At 50.0% G+C, this 20,765-nt stretch overlaps 1 protein-coding gene across 4 annotated transcripts in view; it reads right to left on the bottom strand.

Moving 5' to 3' along the window:
- Nucleotides 1-20,765, bottom strand: part of NDRG4 (NDRG family member 4) — an 87,015-nt gene that overhangs the window by 41,549 nt on the left and 24,701 nt on the right. For all 4 annotated transcript variants that reach the window (XM_038368275.2, XM_038368273.2, XM_038368274.2 and 1 more), the window contains exon 3: nt 19,006-19,050. In XM_038368275.2, coding sequence (XP_038224203.1) covers nt 19,006-19,050 — 45 coding nt within the window. The remainder of the gene's footprint in view (nt 1-19,005; nt 19,051-20,765) is intronic.

The raw sequence follows: 20,765 nt of genomic DNA, 5'->3' as shown, positions 1-20,765 counted from the left end.
GTGGCTCTCAACCTTTCCAGACTGTATCCCTTTCCGCAGTCTGATTTGTTCTGAGTACCCCTAAGTTTCACCTCACTTAAAAACGACTTGCTTACAAAATCAGACATAGAAATACAAAGAAGTGTCACAGCACACTAATAATACAGAAAGATGGCTGATTCTCTCATTGTTACCATATAAATTACAAAATAAATCAATTGGAATATAACTATTGTACTTACATTTCAGTGTGTAGTATAGAGAGCAGTATAAATAATTCATTGTCTGTAAGAAATTTTAGTTTGTACTAACTTTGCTAGTGTTGTAAAACTAGGCAAATGGCTAGATGAGTTGATGTACTCCCTGGAAGACCTCTGCATACCCCTGCTTAAGGACCACTGCTCTAGAGGGACTGGTTCAACCTGCTGAAATATCAGGAGGGCCGAGCTGTTAAAATCCAGTGGATTCAAGTACTTTGCAGGAGGGGGGGTAGATCACCAAAAGAAGGGACCAGCAAAGGGTCAACCTGGAAAAGAGGCCACAAAATCTAGGATTCTTAAGAAGGGGCCTTTGCATACCTGGATGGCTCACTGGCACCTCCGCTCCTCATCCCTCAGTGCTCAGCTCAGCATCTCTGTCAGCATCAGACCCTGCTCCTTGCCCAGTTCATTCTTTGCTGGGCTTCCCCTCTTGACTGCAGGGCTAGGATTGCTTAGCCCAACAAGGGGGCTGCTTTAGCCAGAGTGTCAGAGGGCGAGCCCATTACTCAACACCACAGTGGGTGGATGCGACATTACCCAGAATACAATCTGGACTGGTGAACAGCTATGTCCCATCGGTTCTCCAACGCAGGGTGCCTTTCACACTGCTTCGCTGTGAGAACAACCAGGTCTGTTCACACAGCTGCCAGTGTGCAAAATTACTCCTAGCTGAATTATACGAGTGCTTCTAGCCAGCCACTCCTGAATTATATTACAGAGACACCAGCAAATTCCCAGTCCGAGACTTGTCTCCAGGAATGTGCATCTTGTATTGCCCAGCTCTTTCCTTTGGACAATACAAGCTCATAGAAAGTCCGTCATTTTGTTAACAGAAAGTGATATGCACAAACCTTGGTATCTCAAATGGAGTTTCCCCACACACTTCGATCCAAACACACACTGGGTTCAGATAAAACACCACAAGTTGATTAACTACAGAGAGATGCATTTTAAGTGATTACAAGTAATGAGGCTGGCATAAAAGTCAGAATTGGTTGCAAAGAAATAAAAGGTAAACACAAACTACTACCTAGCTTAACAAGCTACGTGAACTTGAAGCAAAAAGGTTTTTCCTCACCACATGCTCACAGCAGGCTGGCTGAGTCTTTTAGACAGGACCTCTTCCCCAGTTCAAAGATGCTTCCTTTGTCTTTCAACCATTGTTGATGCCATGAATAGAAGTGAGGGAAGAGAGGTGATTTGGGGCCTCTGTTCCTCATTTTTATATCTTTTCCTTCTCTTTGAGAATCGTCTCCAGCTAGGGTTCAGGCAACAGCCAGTCTGTTTACATGGGAACCCCCAGCGTTCCATTGCCAAAAATGTAAATTTCTCACTCCCCCCCTTCTTCCTGCCAAAGAATGGCCACTTAACCAGGTGATAGTCCATTCAATTGCATTGACACCTGGCTGAGGCGCCAGTTTGCCTTTTGTCTCTGAGGAATTGGTCAATGCCCGCTTTTCTAAAGTTGGAGCATGTCTCAGTAAAATCATACAATAGAATTTTATAACTTTGCATACAAATTTGCCACACATATTGTACCAGGACAATAAAGATCAGCCAATTATAAGTTTTCAAATGATACCTCACAAAACATACTTTGTACAAGATTGATCATAGTTTTGTATAAGTGGAGAACATAAGGCTACAGACTGTCACCGTGGGAGGAAGGGTTGTCAATGAACTCCTTGGGATCTGTCATTTTTGACAGCCCACTGCACTCCAGTCTGGAGAGCTCCCTGAAGGGGGTGCTGGCTCTGACAGACTCCCACTGGGAATTAGCCCGAGATCTCCAAACTCTTTGCACATGTGCCGCAAGTGAGATTTTATCCCTGATCTCCAGTGGCACAAGGCTAGCAAGCTGCCCTAGCAGCTCCCCTCCTTTCCTCCACCACCTCCTCTCCTCTGCAACACACTGGAAAGCGGGTGACCTTAGCGAGGTCAGCGCCAGGTAACTCAGCCAGGAGAAAACTGCAAGCTGGCAGCTTTGAGCATCTCAGTGGTGCAGATCCCGGCTCAGCTTCCTAGCTGAATTGTGGGAGAAGGAGTCTGATTGAGTGAAGAAAACCCTGATAAATAATATTCAGGATGCTATGGGATTAGGGGATGCATCAGAGTGGGTTACATAATTAAGGAGTCTGGATTTCCCTGGGAAAGTCATGGGGGGGGGGAGGAAATCAATATCCCTAGCCTTTCCTGCCTAAAAATCCATTGGAGACACCAGGTGGGTGAGGGAACCTCTTTTATTGGACTAACTTCTACATATAAAAATCCATCACACATTCTCCTCCCGCTGATGGAGCTGCAGGGCCTGGGTGAGGATTCTTGCTGCCCTAGGCAGACGCCTGGCCCTCCCAGCCCTGCAGTCACACACACATGAGGAGCAGCATCTCCCTTGCTAATGTTTTGCTGCCAATGTGTTAGAGAGGACCCTGCTGTGCCAGCTCGGGGAAGAGGAGCGGTGTCATTCCTCTGCAGTGCACAGCAATGTGGGAATCATTTTCAGAGGGCCCCCCACAAACACTGACCTGCTTTCAGGGGAAGACCAGCCAATCTTTCAGGGACAGAGGCAAGCACAGCTCTGCTAACACACCTCAGCCTTGAGCTGCAGCACCACATGCTGTTCCATACCAGGCTCCCCCAGCCCTACCAATGCTCCTCCATCCTGACTTGCAACTGCCCCTGCTAGGCTAGCCATCTGCCCTAATACAGGCCTGCTGACACACCCAGCTCTCAAGATGTCAGGGCCCACATGTCATGCTCTGGAATGCCAACCCCTGTCCAGCCACTGTGCTGACATTCCAAACCCTGGAGAGCGCTCTAGGGGGCTCAGTGCAAAGTCCCCAGAGTCCACCAATAGTGCCCTAGTGCGCGGTGGGGCCTGGGGAGAGGTGCAGTCCAGCTGGCCAGCTACTGATCTATAACCAGGGCCACAACCCCATTGTCAATCCAAACTGGCTGGGGTGCTGGGCACTGCCACAGGATAAGGGGAGCTGGTGGATGTATGGAGATGCTCCACCCCGGGTCAAATGGCTTATTTTTGCTGAGTGACACACCGTGCCAGGGACATGCACATCAGTTCTGACAGAGCAAAATCCCTGTCCGCGACCGCTACTGGACCCAACAGTCAGAAAACCTTCCACTGCTGTCTGCCATCACCCCTCATCACAATATCACCTCGTTACAGCTGTAGCCAATTATTTTAGGTTATTAGTTAATCATAACATCACACCATAAATGACCAACATGTCATGTCATATGTGATGGGTTCAGTCACAGAGACCCCCTTGGGACTGTCACCTGACGTGCTGAATTTACCTCTGAGCCCATTTTTCCTGCCATCTTGGGACTCCAGAACCCCGCCTTGTTGAGCCAGACACACTAGCCACCTGTAAACACAGACTCAGGTCTGGTCCATGCCCCCAAAGTTTAAGACTTTAACCAAAAACTGCTCAGCAGGCTACCTTCCTGCAGTACCCAGACACCCAGTTCCCAATGGGATCCAAACCCCAAATAAATCCATTTTACTCTGTATAAAGCTTATACAGGGTAAACTCATAAATTGTCCGCCCACTATAACACTGATAGACAGATATACACAGCTGTTTGCTCCCCCAGGTATTAATCACTTACTCTGGGTTTACTAATAAACAAAAGTGATTTCATTACGTATAAAAAGTAGGATTTAAGTGGTTCCAAGTATTAACAGACAGAACAAAGTAAAACAAAATAAAACAAAACACACAAGTCTAAGCCTAATACATTAAGAAACTGAATACAGGTAAATCTCACCCTCAGAGATGTTCCAATAAACTTCTTTCACAGACTAGACTCCTTCCTAATCTGGGCCCAACCCTTTCCCCTGGTACAGTCCTTGTCAGTTCCAGCAGGCATCTTCGGTGAAAAGCAGGGGCTCTCTCATGACTCGGACCCCGTTTGTCCTGTTCCATCCCCACTTTATATTTTTGGCACAAGGCAAGAATCTTTTGTCTCTCTGGGTTCCCAGCCCTCCTTCTAAATGGAAAAGCACCAGGTTTAAGATGGATTCTAGTATAAGGTGACATGGTCACATGTCCTGTGAGACCCTCGACCTTCCATTCTTCCAGGGCTGGTACGCATGTATACAGGAAGGCTTGCAGGTAAATAACCCATTTACAACCAATTGTCCTAGTCAATGGGAGCCATCAAGATTCTAAACCATCATTAATGGCCCACATTTTGCATAGTTACAATAGGACCTCAGAGGTATACTTCATATTCCTAGTTTCAGATACAAGAATGATACATTCATATGAACAGGATGAACACACTCAATAGATTATAAGATTTGTAAGGATACCTTACAAGAGACTTTTTGCATAAAGCATATTCCAGTTACATCATACTCACACTTATAAACATAGTTTTATAAAGCATATGGAGTGCAACATCACATCATATATAATCATTGTATGCTAATTAATGTTAAATTGTTGGATTATAGAAGTATGAGACTGATCAGCAGTCAGAAGGATTAAATATGCATTAGGTATCTAAGTATGTAGGGCTGAACACAAGGCCTGTAAAATTTTATGACAGGTTTCAGAGTAGCAGCCGTGTTAGTCTGTATTCGCAAAAAGAAAAGGAGTACTTGTGGAACCTTAGAGACTAACAAATTTATTAGAGCATAAGCTTTCGTGAGCTAATGCATCCGATGAAGTGAGCTGTAGCTCACGAAAGTTTATGCTCTAATAAATGTTAGTCTCTAAGCTGCCACAAGTACTCCTTTTCTTTTTGTAAGATTTTATGTTAACCATACCAAGCCATAAGCCAGAGGTGGGCACACTATGGCCCGTGGGACCATCCTGCCCGGCCCGATCTCCTGGCCCGGGAGGCTCGCCTTCGGCCCTTCCCCCGCTGTTCCCCCTCTCCCACAGCCTCAGCGTGCTATGTTGCGGGTGTAGTGTATTAAACTGCTCCACATAGGAATGTGCTACTGGTAGCCGTTACAGAGAGCAATTTACTACACTACACCAGCACAAGGCTCTGGGTGGCCGGGCAACACTCTGGGCAGCGTGGCCATAGCACCGCCAGCCACCGGTGCTCTGTGCTGCGCAATAAGGGGGCAGGGAGCAGGGGGGTTGGATAGAGTCGGGACAGTCAGAGGGCGGGGAACGGGGGGGGTTAGATTGGGCGATGGGGGGCAGTCAGGAAGGAGGAGGGGTTGGATTGGGCAGTGGGGGGCAGTCAGGGGCAGGGGTTCCAGGGTGGTGGTGGATGGGGCAGGGATCCTGTGGGGGGGGCCATCAGGGAACAGGGGGGGTTGGATGGGGCAGGAGTCCTGGGGGTGTCGGGGCGAGAAGCAAGGTGAGGGCGGATAGGGGCCGGGGACACAGCCTCCCCTCACTGGCCCTCCATACAATTTCCGAAACCCGATGTGGCCCTCAGGCCAAAAAGTTTGCCTGCCCCTGCCATACGCTTAAGAAAATGCTTGACATACGTAAGTGACCAAAGAATGATCCTATGCCACAAGATGATGGGAAAAGAGGTACCAGTGGATGATACTGCAAAAAATCAACAGTAAGAGCAACGTTTTGCTTTCAAGATACTCAGTGGTCACATTTTTCTAGCACACGCCATCACTGCGAGGTGCAATATGTGCATACATGCGCATACATGCGAATGAGGTATAGTCAGAATCACATTATAAAAAGCGGGTGCCCAGAGTGGGACAATTGAGCTCCCTATGGGAAACTCCAGCAGGAACCATTCCTTTATTGATGATCAAACCATGAGAGACCCATCAAACCCTAACGCGATCCAGAAGGAGGTAAGTAACTTGTGCACAGGTCTTGACGCATGCATATCCAAATTCTATCATCATAACTAACTGTAACTTTAATAAAAGTTGTAAAACGGACTAGACCTTCAGATCTATCTAGGTAGTGACACTCCACACTCTGAGGGCAACAAATGGCTCAGGCTGTTTCATTGCTATGTGGACTTCCAGGCTCAGGCTGGAGCCCGGGCTCTAGGACCCTGTGAGGTAGGTGCACTCCTGGAGTTGGCCTCTCAGTGCAGAAGGATCCACACCCCACAGCACCAGTGCTGGGATTCACACTACCAACCTCCAAGCGCTAGTGCCCAAAATCTGACTCCTGGCCTCCGAGCATAACCCGAGGGGAGATAGATAAGCTAACAGCCCAGTTTCCTTGGCTAAAAATATATGGATTTCCCATGCCAGAATAGAATCAGGATTAAGCAGTTGGTAGTAAACAGGCAAGTGTTTCAGTGCCGCTGCCCTCTCCTGGATGGTATCGAAATGGCAGTACTTGTGCCATAGCCCCAGTACTACTAACACTCACTGGCGATTCACCTTTAGCTGAAGCAGTAAAGGCCTATGTTTTTGGAGCAGGAGAGCCTGAGTTCTACCTCTGCTGGCTCAAAGAGGCCACGAGAGGCTGTCGGCTGTAACCTAATGACAACTAGGAAGGCCAAAGGGGTGAGGGTTTGGGTTTTTTTTTTTTTTTTATTAACCATTCTTTTATTGGCTGCAGCTGTTCAGGGGACAGCAGATACCCCCAAAGAATCTCTAACCTGCACATCTTGTGGCTCCTAGGTACTGCCCATGGTTTACTACACATTTTCTTTCTTAGAAGCGCTCATTTAAATTAATGTTAACTCAAACAATTAACAGATTTGCTTGCAAATGCTCAGAAAATGGATTCTGTCTTCAAAGAGCCAGTGCTGGAAGGTTGGAGAGGACCCAGTGTAGCATCCATGCTAACACAGAGGCTGCAAAACTCAACTCAGCTTTAATTACAAATTCAAAGAGGTTCAGACCAGAAAGTACCATTGTGATCATCTAGTCTTACCTACTGCATAACAAGTGTTTAAGGCCTTCTTTCCTTCCGTCTCCACTAAAAAGATCATTTTAACACAATGAATATTAACCAGGGAGAAGGATCCCAGGCCAGAATAGGGAAAGAATAGGTTAAAGAATACTTAGACAAGTTCAATCTATTCAAGTCGGCAGGGCCTGATGAAATTGACACTAGAGTACTTAAGAGACTAGCTGAAGCAACCTCTGAATCATTATCAATCATCTCTGAGAACTCCTGGAGGATGGGGGGGCCAGGAGGGCTGCAGAAAGACAAACGGCACCTATCTTCAAAGAGTGGGGAGAGGGGGACCCCAGGAATTATAGAGCAGGCAGCCCAACTTCAATACCCAGAAAGAGACTGGAACAAAGTATTAACCAATCAGTTTGGTCAAACGTGAAGAATAATGAGGTGCTAAGGAACAGCCAGCATGGATTTGTCAAGAACAAACCATTCCAAGCCAGCCTAGTTTCCTTCTCCGATGGGGTAACCAGCCCAATGGATGGGGGAGAAGCAGTAGAGATGATACAGCGGGAGTTCAGAAGAAGCTTTTTGGCACAGCCTCGCAGGAGCGGCTCATAAACAAGCGAGGGAAATGGGATGGAGATGAAATTACTAGGAGGTGGGTGCACAACTTTACCATACTCCCAGAGTCAGTCAAACTGGCAGGATGGATCTAGTGGGCTCTGGGATGGGGTTTACAACCCCTTGCTAAGGCTGGAGCAGCACTGGGCCAGGAAAGCTCTGCCCTGCTGGCAGTGCCCAGCTTAACGAGAGCTCCAGCAGCCCAGGCCAGAGTGGGGAGGAGAGAAACCACTTTCAGGAGCAGCAGGAGCTCGTACTGAGGCCTGACTGAGTCTTTTCCCCCTCCTTGGAGGCCACCCCAGAGACATGGAGAACCACTTGCAAGGCACCAGAGGGTCTCTGCATCAGCACTGAGATCCTGGGGGTTTAGAGCAAAGAAATACAATCAAACGGCAGCCATGCCTGAACCGGAGACATCGGGTGGGACAGGAAGAGGCCCAGGGGAAGGTGAACAGGAGGTGGGCCAAGTGTAGGCCAGCCTGTGCTGTCACATCTTCAGAGCCCTAACCTAGTAAGGCCTAGGTCCCCCTACTCATCCCAGATTCCTCTACGCCTAGCCCTGGGATGGCAGGACTAGAGAGCTACCGACAAGAAAGCGGATCCAGCTGAACCCTGTCCAGGGGATGCCTGACACATTGAACTGAAAGACTAGAGCAGCAGGCCCTGACCACTAGGCCTGCTGACCAGACAGCCCACCCCACTACAGGATCCCATAGGAATCTGTCTTGGGACCACTATTAGTCAATATTTTTAATTAATGGCTTGGATAATAGAGTGGAGATGATACTTACAAAATTTGAAGATGACACCAAACTGAGAGGGGTTGCTACCACTTTGGAAGACAGAATTAGAATTCAGAACAATCTTGATAAATTGGAGAATTGGTCTGAAATCAGCAAGAAGAATTTCAATAAAGAGAATTGCGAAGTACTACACTTGGGAAGGAAAAATCAAATGCTCAACTACAAAATGGTGTAACTGGCTAGGCAGTAGTACTGATGAAAAGCACCCAGAGGTTATAATGGATCACAAATTGACTACAAGTGAACAATGTGATGCAGCAGCGAAAAAGGCTAATATCTGTCTGGGGTGTATTAACAGGAGTGATGTACGCAAGACACAGAAGAAATGTTCCACTCTACCCAGCACTGGCGAGGTCTCAGCTGGAGTAGTGTGTCCAGTTTTCAGCACCACTCTTTAAGAAAGATGTGAACAAACTAGAGAGAGTCCAGGGGAGAGCAACAAAAATAAGAGGTTTGGAAAACATGACCTACAAGGAAAGATTGAAAGAACTGGGCATGTTTAGTCCAGAGAAGAGAAGCGAGAGGGGACTTGATATCAGTCTTCAAATATGTACAAGGTTGTTATAAAGAGGACAGTGATAACTTGTTCTCCATCTGCACTGAGGAAAAGACAAGAGGCTTAGTCTGCAACAAGGGAGAATCAGGTTAAATATCAGGAAAAACTTCTAAAACTGTAACGACAGTTAAGTGCCGGAACCGGTTACCTGGAGAGATTGTGGAATCCCAGTTATTGGTGGCTTTTAAGAACAAGTTTGACAAATGCCTGCCAGAGATGGTCTAGATTTCCTTGGGCCTGCCTTAGTGCATGGGCAGATGGATTAGATGGTGAGGTCCCTTTCAGCTTACGTTTCTAGGAGTCTGCGACACAAAAGTCAGAGGGTCTCCCCCAGAAATCCCTGCATTATACCCGGATCCTCTGTCTGAGCTAGAGCAGGTCTTTTAGGAAGAGATCCAGTCTTGATTTAAAGGCTTCAAGTGATGGAGAATCCACCACATTCCTGGGTAGTGTTCCAATGGTTAATTACTCTCACTGGGGGTCACGGATCAGTGTTCACGTTGCATTCCCCGTCAGTACCCGGCCTGAGCAGCTAATGATCCAACCAGCGGACCCAATTCGGTGAGGAATCCTGGTCACATGCCACCTGAGGCATGTTGTGCATACACTAAGAAGATTACCCTCACTAGTAAAAATTTTCACCTTGTTTCTAGTCTGAATTTGTCTAGCTTCAGCTCCCAACCATTGGATCTTGTTCCATCTTTTATTGCTAGATTAAAAGACCCCTCTGCTGTCAGAAATCTTCTCCACACGAAGGTGCTTGCAGACTGTGATCTCCTACCCTTTTCTTTGTTAAAAGAAGCTCCGTGAATTTAGTTTAAGTCTCTCACTGTAAGGCTAGTTTTCTAAATTGTTATTGGAACTCTCCCCCGATCGGTCAGTATCGCTTTCAAAGTGTGGACCCCAGACCTGGATACTTTATTCTGGTAACAGTCTCACTAATGCCAAATACAGTGGCAATACCCCTTTCTATCTTTCTACTTGATATTCCTCTATTTATATATCCAAAAATTGGATCTGCTCTTTTAGCCACCGCATTATGCTGTGGGTCCACGTTCAGCTGGTGATGAACCCTGACTCAAGTCCTATTCGGAGTCACCACTTTCCAAAATACAGCCCCTCCTCTTATAAGTGGGACCTGCAACAGCTATTGCAACTGCAAGCAATCTATTCGGGGTCCATATTGCATTAGCTCTATGAATGGGTTATGTATGATTGTGTTCTACTCTATGGGAAAAGGGGGTTATGACAGCTCTTCCTGGCACTAAAAACAGTGATGAAGGTGAATCATTGAGACTGAACAACCCTAGAGAGGTACCGCTCCTTGGAGGGGTTTGCAGAGACTGGTTCAAGCTGGTTTTCCAGAGATGAGGAGACAAAGAAAGGGCTTTTGGGCATAAAACGATGAGCATGTACTGAGACAGGGCCTGACACACGGCAATGCTGATCCAGCAAATGGACAGACCTTCTGCCCAAAGGGGGCCCCCAACCCTGATGGAAGAGTTGGAAAGACTTTGGTTGACGAGGGTCCCCCCCAGTGAGCTTTAAGCATACTTATATAAATATATGTTCCTATAGGTTTTCTCTATAATGCTTTTACCCTAAAAATAAAGGTGCTTGCTTAGAAGGAGCTGTGTGGTAACTGTAATTGCTGGCAATTCACTGCCTGTGGAGAGAGAAAGCAAAGCACGGGGCCTGGTCTTAAGGCAGACTAGCTGACTGAGGATATCACAGTTTCAGGGTAACAGCACCTGTATTCCCCCTCCGTGGCCCCTTGAGGGCACCCATTTAAGGTTTCTGGCTCCCAGCCATCACCTCTCCTGGGTGGAGACCCTGGTCTCCTTCCCTCCTGACTGGGGGTTTTAAGGCTGCACAGCTCCCTGCCTTACACTGCTGATATTCCCAGACTGCCAGTCTGCCTAAAGGAGAGGCCCTGTGCTTTGCTTTTTCTCCAAGAGCTATGAACAGCATATTGCCAGCAGTTACAACAGCAAACTTTACCGGCAATGATTTTACGTTTGCCTATATAACACAGATCAAGATATCGAATAGCACTGGGCAAGGAACAGAACCCTGTGGGATGCCATTAGCAATGTCCCCATCGGATGAGGATTCTCCATTTACCGTTACTCTCAGTTCTAGCTAGTAGCCAGATTTTAATCCTTTTAATATGTGCTGCACTGATTTTGTATCCTGCTAATTTTTTATTCAGAATGTCATGTGGTACTAAGTCAAATGCCTTACAGAAGTCTAAGCATATTATATCACAGTTACCTCTGTCAACCAAACCTGTAGTCTCATCAAAACATACTAAGTGTGTTTGATAAGACCTATTTCCCATAGGACCATGTTGACTGATATTAATTATGCTGCCATTTTTTAATTCTTTACTGATTGCATCCCATATCAGCGTTCCCATGATTTTCCTAGGGATCAAAGTCAAGCTAACCAACTTATAATTAACTCGGTTATACCAATTGCCTTTTTCATATATTGGAACAAACCTAGTTTTTTTCAGTCCTCTGGGACATCCCCTGCATTCCAAGCACTGCTAAATATCAATATCAATGTCACAGAAAGCTTCTTGGCCAAATTTTTTAAAACTCTTGGGTGCAAGTTATCCAGTCCCGCAGATGTGAAAAAGTTTAGCTTTAGCATTTGCTGTGTAATATCCTCCCCAGTTACTGCAAGAATAGAAGGTACTACAACCAGTTTCTCTGTGAGCATGCACAAGTCAAATCCCTGGAGCTTAACCTGATGCTGAAGAGGTGCTCAGACTACTATACCTTGTCACAAGAAGGTCCCACCAGTTCCCTGTCTCAGGCTGCAACAACTCTTGCTCATGAATTCTAGCTGGTCACTGCTTTTGTGCTAAGTTATAGCCAACACCTGGTCTGGCCACTTCTGGAGAGCAGGAGAATGGGCTCAGAATTGGGACTCATTTGGTCATGTCAGGCTGATTGCTGAGCACGTGATACTCTTCCTCTTTAACCACCACCGTACAGGTGAGGACAGAGGGACAGCTGCTGACGGACTGATCTAAAGTCCAATCTATTAGCCAGATCACGGGACAGGAGAGTGCTAATTGCAGCAGGCGGCTGCTGCATTGCACCCAGCGATCACAGGCAGGGCGATCATTGTCAATTTCACAGCTATCCAGAGTGACACAGCCACTCCTTCCCATTTGTGCTAATCCTCAGAGAAAGCAGACCACCCAGCTGTGTTAGTGAATAACCCTCCTGCCAGGAGCAGCAGCTCACCAGCCCAGGAACCTCACACTGGAGCACGGATTTCAGCGCAATGGCGGCTGATGCCAGACTGACTCACCCACCCTCTGGGAGGGGATACTTCCGCACGTAGGGCCATGCCACTACTGGGGAAGAACTTGTTCCCTCCATTCCCGGGGCACAGGGAGCGACTGTTCCTGAAAGCCTCTGAGGTCATGGCCTTGTTATTCATTCTTGTGAGGATGCTGTGACGCAGCTGATTAATGCACCATATCTCATCCCCTGCAGAGCCCGATTCCCCAGACAGCAAGGCTTGCACTCAGGGAATCTGGACTACAGCTCCCTGCTCGAGGGCAAAGGGAGATGGGGGCAGATTCCCCTCTAACCCTGGTGAAATTAGTGACTTAGTAGACTTGCTCCTGATTTACACCAGTGTAAGTGAGAGGCTAATCAGGCCCAGAAAGCGCTTGCCTGCATGGAAGGGACCTTAACAATGAGCCCAGGATGGGATGACAGCATTGCTGAGTAATGGTCATGTTGATTACACCTCTGAGGATGCTCATCTGGCCTCAGCCCATCACCCTAGTCCACTTTCCTCCGCCAGTGTCCCCACTCCATCCCATAGAGGCCCCAGGATCAGAGTGTCTGAGTGCCCGCTGCTGGTTACATGCCATTAGTGATTGTTCACAGCATCCAAGACAGGGAAAGCACTATACAGCACAAAGAGACAGACCCATTCTCTGCCTCAAGGCACTTGTGTGATGGCCACCATAATGGCCAACATACCAAGGACTGAACCAGGGACCTCCAGAGCTTAAAGCATGAGCTGCCACAGTTTGAACTCGAGCCAGCTCTCCTTAGGTGGGCTGTAGCAGACTCATGCCTCCTGCGGATCACGAGCAAGGGGGGACCTGACACGCAGGCACCAGTGGGTTACACCTACAGCCCGATTCTAAAGGGGTGTTACAAGCGTAGACAGCAAATGAGCACGCAGAGCAACACCGGCAACTCCCGACATCAGTCCCCCCAACAATGCTTCCCAACTCACTGTCAATGCTGCAGCAGCCAGTGCCCTACTCAGAGACAGTTCGGCACCCAGCTGTCGGGTATTCTAAGCAGCAGGGTGTGGTGCCCAAGGCTATGGAGAAGGGGCAGTCATCTGGGTGCGGGGAGGGTTTGGTGCATGTGAAGAGGGTTATAAAGAGCAGGTGACGAAAACACAAATGCTAATTTGAGGGACAGGGATGGCGACAGGAAAAGTCACTTCTGCGGTTTTCCAGTGGGTTTCAACTTTAGATTTGCTGCTAAAAAGAACAAACAGGTGGGGAGACTCTAAGCTAGTTGCTGTTGGAAGCCTGCTGCACCCTGTTGCTTTATGCTGTGGGCTGGCTGTGCTGGCACATTCTAGGTCTACGCATAAGGGTAGAAAGCTGTACAGCAACTTGGGCCAGACAAGGGGGAAAAGCAGCTTTCCAAGAGGATGCTAAATTTGGGGCTAGGCTACATGAGTCTGGAATAAGCAAGGCTCTGAACTGAAAGTGCTGTAGGCATCCAGGGTCACACCACATATGGACACTCTTATTCCCGAATAGTGTGGTTCAGCTTAATCTACTTCCAAAGTGTTTATAAGAGTGTCTATACAGGGAGGTATTTCTGAACAGCTATTTGGGTCAATTTCCCCATGTGGACAAACGCTTCAGGTTGGTCCAAATGGAAAGAATGGCTCACAGGGTTGAAACCAAGTTTTAACAGGGTTTAACCCTGAAAACACTGGAGCCAGCCCAGTCTCTGTTAAAGCGAATAGAAGCTGTGTCACTAGCTTCACTAAGAGCTGGGACAACAGGCCTGATTACAGTCCTCTAGGACAGTATTTCCTCAACCTTCTTGATACCAGGGACTGGCTTGTTGCCTTCCTAAACGGCATCAGATCTCAGGGACCAGCACCGGTCCATGGACAGCTCATTGAGAAACTCTGCTTAGGATCAGCGACCGGCATTGCTGTGATGGATTCATGGGAACTGAATTTGGAAAGACAACTCCAGCAGTTACTTTTCCTAACTGTGTGTGCGTGGGGGAGAAAGCGCACCCAGTTCTCTAGGTCAGAACAGTGGCAGGGTTTTTTGCTTCTAGAGGACCAGAGGGGCTTATTTTTAAACCATGCCCTGGGCTGAATCCATACAGAGGACAGGAGCCTTTGAGCAGTAGAAACAAAGCTGGTTTAGAAATCAAGTTAAAATCACATCCTGCTTAGCAAGCATCACCTAGCAAGGCCAATCCCACTCCTGTTGACTTCAGTGCAAGCAGGGTTAGTCCCCAGGAGTCAGATTCAGATCTGAGACACAGGTGAGTCTCACCCCTGAAGTCACAATTTCACAGGTGCAAGACCAGTGAGAGCAAAATTTGGCCTTAAGTTCTAACAACATAGTGCAGTGCAGAGCAGAGATCCTGCTACATGCATGCTCAATACGTGCGTGTGCGCGTACAAACACACACACACTCTACCAGCACCAGGCTACATTCACAGTTAGCCTTTGCGGAATGCCAAAAACGTGATGTCTCAAGACTTTAAACTCTGCAGCATCAAATAACCCAGTTAGCCCCTTACCCTTGTATTGAGAAGCTCTGATCTCTTTACCAGCCTCAGAACATCCCTGTGGGGTAGGCAAGAATCATTCCCATCTTACAAGTGGGGAAACTGAGGCAAGTTGGCCAAGGTCACCCAGTGAGGCAGTGACAGAGCTGGGAATGGATGCCAAGAATTCTGTGCATCAACCACAGGCCTGTTCTTCCCCTTTATAGAGTAAATAAACACATTTTAAAATGGTTGCCCCCTGCAGCAGGGTTTGAACCCAGGACCCACAGCCTGTCAGCACCAAATGCATCCCCAAGCCCACTCTCTGCCTGTTAACTTGGTGCCACTGCACACTGCAATCATCTTGGTATTGCTCTTCAGTATCTTGCTGGGAGGGTGGAAATTGACAGTCACAATCCATGGGCCTGGACCCCGCTATAAACAAACATGGTTTAGAGTGGGGATCAGCAGTCCTGGGTTCTATCCCTAGCTCCAGCACCCATGTGCTGTGCTTCTTGGGCTAATCAAGCAGCATGGGGGGGGGGGGGGCAGGGGAATGCGAGAAGTAATTCATTGCTACATTTGCACAATGCTTTAGCATTGTCCGGTGAGAGGTGACAGAGGTAGAAAGTATTGTAATGAACTGGGATTGGGACAGGAGGAGGAGTGAGACACACTACTGCCAGAATCTGATGTGCGTGTCATAGCCCTGATACTGTCTTTCTCCTTCCAAAAGATCCGAGTTCCCTGAGCACCGTCAGCGTGTAGTTCCAAGTAATTCTATTGATAATATATTGCTCTTCTACACAGCCAGTCTAATCAGTAGATCTCAAAGTACTTTTAGAAAGAGGTCAATATCATTATCCCCATTTTATATATGGGGAAACTGAGGCACAGCAGAGCACAGAAGCAACTTGGGCAACAGAGTGACAAGTCCTACAGAGATCACAGAGTTGTTAGTGTATGTATTACAATGAGATTCACACATATGCCACTCTAGTCATTCCTTTGCATGCTCCAGTTCTGTTTAGCTGTGTGGATGTTGTTAGCTGGGAGAGCGGCTCTTCAGAAAGCCAGACTCAGTAGGACCCAGATAGCCTAACACAATTCGGTAACAGCTCTCCACGCAGCATCCTGCTGAGACAGGGCTGGAGGAAATGGGCTTGTTCTTTGTGGTCTCGATGTGCTGAAATCTCTGCAGCACAAGCAGGGGTACCTGGATCTCTGAGCGCAAGTAAAGCAGCAGCTTTCTAGGGCCGAAAGCCCTCAAAGGAAGAGGGAGATTTGCAGGCTTTGCACAAAACCCAGGGTGGAGTTGCCCAGGCAACTGTCACTGTGGAAACAGCAGCTATTTCTGAATGTCGGCTTGGTTTTTATTGGAGGAAGTTGCTAGTTTTAACAGCCTCCCCGCCACTCCTCTTTAGCCGATCAACACCTGCCCCACAGCGACTCCTGGTGAGAGTCCTTGGGAGCGCCCCACAGCAAGTCCTGCAGCGCCTCCTGCTGGAACACACTGGGAGCTCCCCTCAGGGCTGCCAGCTCGTAGGGCCCCTCTCGGCTCCACTGCGGAAGGAAGACTGGGCCAGCCTGTGAGCTGTTGAGACTCCGTGGCCTCAGAAAGGCAGAAACCCCCAAGCGCTTGCGTGTGTGACTCACGCTTCCGGCTAACGCTCGCACCGCACCAGCCAGTGCTCCAGAGACTAGGAAAAGGGAGCTTGATAGGGTGACCAGGAACACCTGGAGGCTCCGGTCAGCACTGCCAACTGGGCCGTTGGAAGTCTGGTCGGCGGTGCTGCGGAGTTAAGGCAGGCTAGTCTCCCAAACTGTCCTCGGGCCCCGCGCTGTGCCCAGGAAGTGGCCAGCAGATCCAGCTCCTAGGCAGTGGGGAGGGCAGGAGCGTCTGCATTATGCCCTGCCCTCGCCCCAAGCACTGGCTCTGCAGTCCCATTGGACAGTTCCTGGCCAATGGGAGCCGGGAGGGCGGTGCCTATGGGTGAGAGCAGCGCATGCCAGGGAGCCTCCTGCCTCCCCCACACCTAGGAGCCGGACCTGCTGGCCGCTTCTGGAGTGCAGTGCGGTGCCCCATGACAGGCAGGTAACCTACCTTAGCTCCCCTGCTGTGCCGCTGACTGGGAGACACCCAAGGTGAGCCTGCACCCCAACTCCGAGCCCCCAACCTCCTCCCCGAGCCCTGATCCCCCCAACCCAGAGCCCCCTCCTGCATCCCAGAGCCTGCTCCCCCAGCACCTCAACCCCCAGCCCTGAGCCCCCCAAATCCAGAGCCCCCTCGCCCAGCCAAGAGCCCTCACCCCCCTGCACCTCAACCCCCTGCCCCAGCCCAGAGCCCCCTCCCACATTCTGAACCCCTCATCCCTGGCCCCATCCCAGAGCCAGCACCCCTAGCCCAGAGCTTTTATCCCTCCCACAGCCCAACCCCCTGCCCCCGCCCAGAGCCCTCTCCCTGAACCCCTCATTTCTGGCCCCACCCCGGAGCCCACACTGTCATTTAGAGCCCTCACGCTCTCCCGCACCCCAACCCCCTGCCCCAGCCCAGTGACAGTGAGTTAGGGTGGGGGAGAGTGAGCCACCGAGGGAGGGGGAATGAAGTGAGCGGGGGGGAGGGGCTTCGTGGAAGAGGCGGGGTGTTCGGTTTGGTGCCAACAAGAAGTTGGCAACCCTAGAGCTTGCAGCTACACCATTCCCCATATCACCCCCTTCCGGGAGACGCGAGGGACTGCAGTAATGACCCCCCCACCAGACCCAGCGTTGCTGTGTAATTCCCCACAGCGTCTCCTGCTGGAGAAGGCAGAGTAGCTGTGAGTACCTCAGCCCACCCTACCACACCATTCCCCCAAGCGCCTCCTGCTGGAGGAGGCAGAGACTGGAGTAGCTGTGAGCACCACAGCCTGCGCTCCTATTCCATCCCTACTCCTGGGAGGAGTCGGTTTTCCTGAAGGCCAGCCTGCTGATTCCACCTCTCCCAGCAGCACAGCCACCCAGAGAAGCATACGTGCCAGGGGAAGCCAGGGCACCAGGGAGGCGTAGGCATGAGAAGAGATTTCCTTGATTTCTTTTGGTATAAATGGAAAATGATATTTAATAAGATCCAGTCTCCCACACTGCCTCATGAAAGAGAACAGGATACAGGGGAGATCTGCCAATGTGTCCCCTACAGAGCCCATAAACCCCACAGATGCCACTCTCCACAGCAGTGTGACCATCAGGGGCAACGCTGACAGCAGCAGTTATGCTCTTATACCGCAGCTGAATTTGGCCCCATGCACTTAATTGCATTGCGGTGGGGGATTTCATTCCAGGTCTGGATATTCTGTTCTCCTATAGTGTATTCTCTTTACACTTCCAGCCCCCAACTGTAGTGGTGCCATTAACCAGCTGCCAGGATACACCACAGACGTGGCTGCACTTCAGTGGTGGGTGTCGTGATTAGAATAGATCAAGATGGGCAATTTCAAAGCTGAACTATTTTAACAAATCCAAAGCCAGTCACAACATTAGGCTGTCACTATACCACATGCCACCGCCAACGTGCAATGTCACTGTGACAGTGGGGCTAAACCTGCTCAGTCTCCACCACTTGAGCTAATGGAGGATCTCCATTAAAGGTTAGCAATATAGGGCCAATGTCACACAGTGTAACAGTTCCAATTCCCTCCACCAGAAGACAGCGATGCGAACGCACACACTTGCGCCGTAATACTGTAATGTGCTAACTATCTGCCACTTTGAAGATCATGGCTTCGGTCCCATTGATTTTAAGTGCACAGAGACCGTTAGCATTGAGAGTATTAGTATTAGTGTATGAGAGACACAGACCCTCAGGCTGGGAACCAGGCTGAATCCCCCACATCAGTCACCCACACTCAGGGATGTGCCCACAAGCCATTTTGTCCCCCTCGCCCCTGAAGATCAGGCATGTGGAGTGGGTGACTAGCCACAGAACCCAAGCGCACCAGCAAGGGAGGACCGAACGGCAGCTGTTCTGCAGCATTCCCAGCTGAGCAGAGCCCGGTAGCACTGGTCAGGGAGCAGGGGAGTCCATTGCTGGACAGTGCTGGAACCGCGGGGCCAATCAGGAGAACACGACCATCCCACCCAGATCCCAGAGAATAGGCAGAGGGGCTGGACAGTCAGAGGAGGGGCCTTACCTTCCAGTCCGTGTCCACCGTGGAAAGAAACGTATCTGAATGCTCCTGGAGGGGAAACAGACCAGAAAGAACCATCAGAGCTCATATAGGCGCCACCACGGAGCAGTAACACAGACACCTGGCTATTGCCTCATCTCTACGCTCCAGTCACCCACTGAGAGCTCTGATGAGCCTCTGCACAGCCTCCTCCTCTGGACCCTGAAGAAGGCTACAGCCGGCGATCACTAATACCCCAGGGAGGAATTCACGCCACTCGGAGCTGGAAGGATCTTGGGGACCTCAGCAAAGAGGCCAGTCGAGACTGCCGGCCCGAAGGCCGTCAAGATCAGGGAGGCAGGGGGGTTCCAGTCCCAGTGGGCAACTGACCCAAGAAGCGTTGAGAGCAAAGCCCTGTGCTGTGCGGCTCATCCCCTGCCGCAGGCCTCAGGGTGCGATCTCTGCCACAACCAGCTCTAGGAATGCTGTCAGAGGGGGATTATGGAATTAAAGCCCTGGCAGCTGTGTCCGCCAGGCTTTGTGAGCCCCCTCCTCGGTACATGTCCAGCTGCCACCAGCTTGGCCAACATACTGGGGACTGAACTGGGGACCTTCAGAGCTAAAAGCATAATCTGTGCTAGCCTGAGCTAAAGCTCCCTAGCCGAGGTTGTAACACTCCTATTGCCGGTGGATCAGGCCCAGAGGGGGACGTGTAACACACTCGACTGGGTTACACCAGCATCCCACATCAGCGCCTGTGCTTGTGGCTGCTCAGCAGCAGCTGGGCCGCCGTCTGCGGGTGGGCGAGCCCTTGTCTGGGTGCGAGCATGTGCCCTGGATCAGCATCCACATATGGGCATTAGAGATGCCGCCTCGGCTACGTTTTGGCTGGAGGACTGTGTCCCCTCACGAAGCAATGGCATTTGGTACTGATGCACGGATCAGAGGGCTCAGTCAGGGAACACTCAGGAGCACAAGGAGGAGGACAGGCCAAAGCGAGATTCCTCCCACCGGCGTCTCAAGTGGTTCCTGGCTTTTTGAGTTGCTGGGGAAGCCTCCTGTTGCATACTTGGTTAGGTGAAGGGAGATTCTCCCCATGGAAAATGAAGCAGAGCTCTGCTCGGTGTCAGCAGTTGACTCTGATCCCTCAGTACCTCCAGCAGCTGGGAGGCGGGTCACAGCTTTGTCCATCAGCTGGTGGCACCAACTTGGGAGGAGGAGGATGAGATGGGAGGCAGCAGCCTCTAGAGGCTTGAGCCTGGCAGAAGTCACTAGCCCTCAGAGCATCCATCCCTGGACATGGCACGAGTCCCCCACACCCATGCAAGTGCTTGTAGCTCCCGTCCATCCTGTCCCCAGCACCACAACCAGGGACTGGGGGGGGGCGACAATATTTGGACTCCTGGAGCCTTGAAATCTCAGTCTTAGGGAGCCCAGGATGGAACAACAACTCAGCATGAATGTGCCACTCCCCCGCATCCAGACTTCAGGCTGCGTTTGCAGAGACCCAAAGTCTGGAGTGATCTGAGACCCAGACATACCAGATAGCTGGGCACAGGCTTTCTGCTCTGATCTCTGCAGAGATTATCTTCCTGGCACAGTTCCAGGGCTCCAGCCTGCAATTGCTGACCACTGCGCCCTCCCCATCACCACCAAGGAGCGCGTGTTCTTCCCCTCCCATCCGTGCCAGGATGAAGTGGAGCCACCCCTGGCTGGGTTGGAAGAGTGCCTCTGTCTTCACTGGCCACCTGCCCAGCTCCAGCAGCCTGGCATCTGCAGCTGAC

The sequence above is a fragment of the Dermochelys coriacea genome, chromosome 12, assembly GCF_009764565.3.
Source record: "Dermochelys coriacea isolate rDerCor1 chromosome 12, rDerCor1.pri.v4, whole genome shotgun sequence".
Lineage (NCBI taxonomy): Eukaryota > Metazoa > Chordata > Testudines > Dermochelyidae > Dermochelys > Dermochelys coriacea.
Note: the sequence above shows the minus strand (reverse complement) of the source record. Positions and strands in the feature narration are given on the sequence as shown.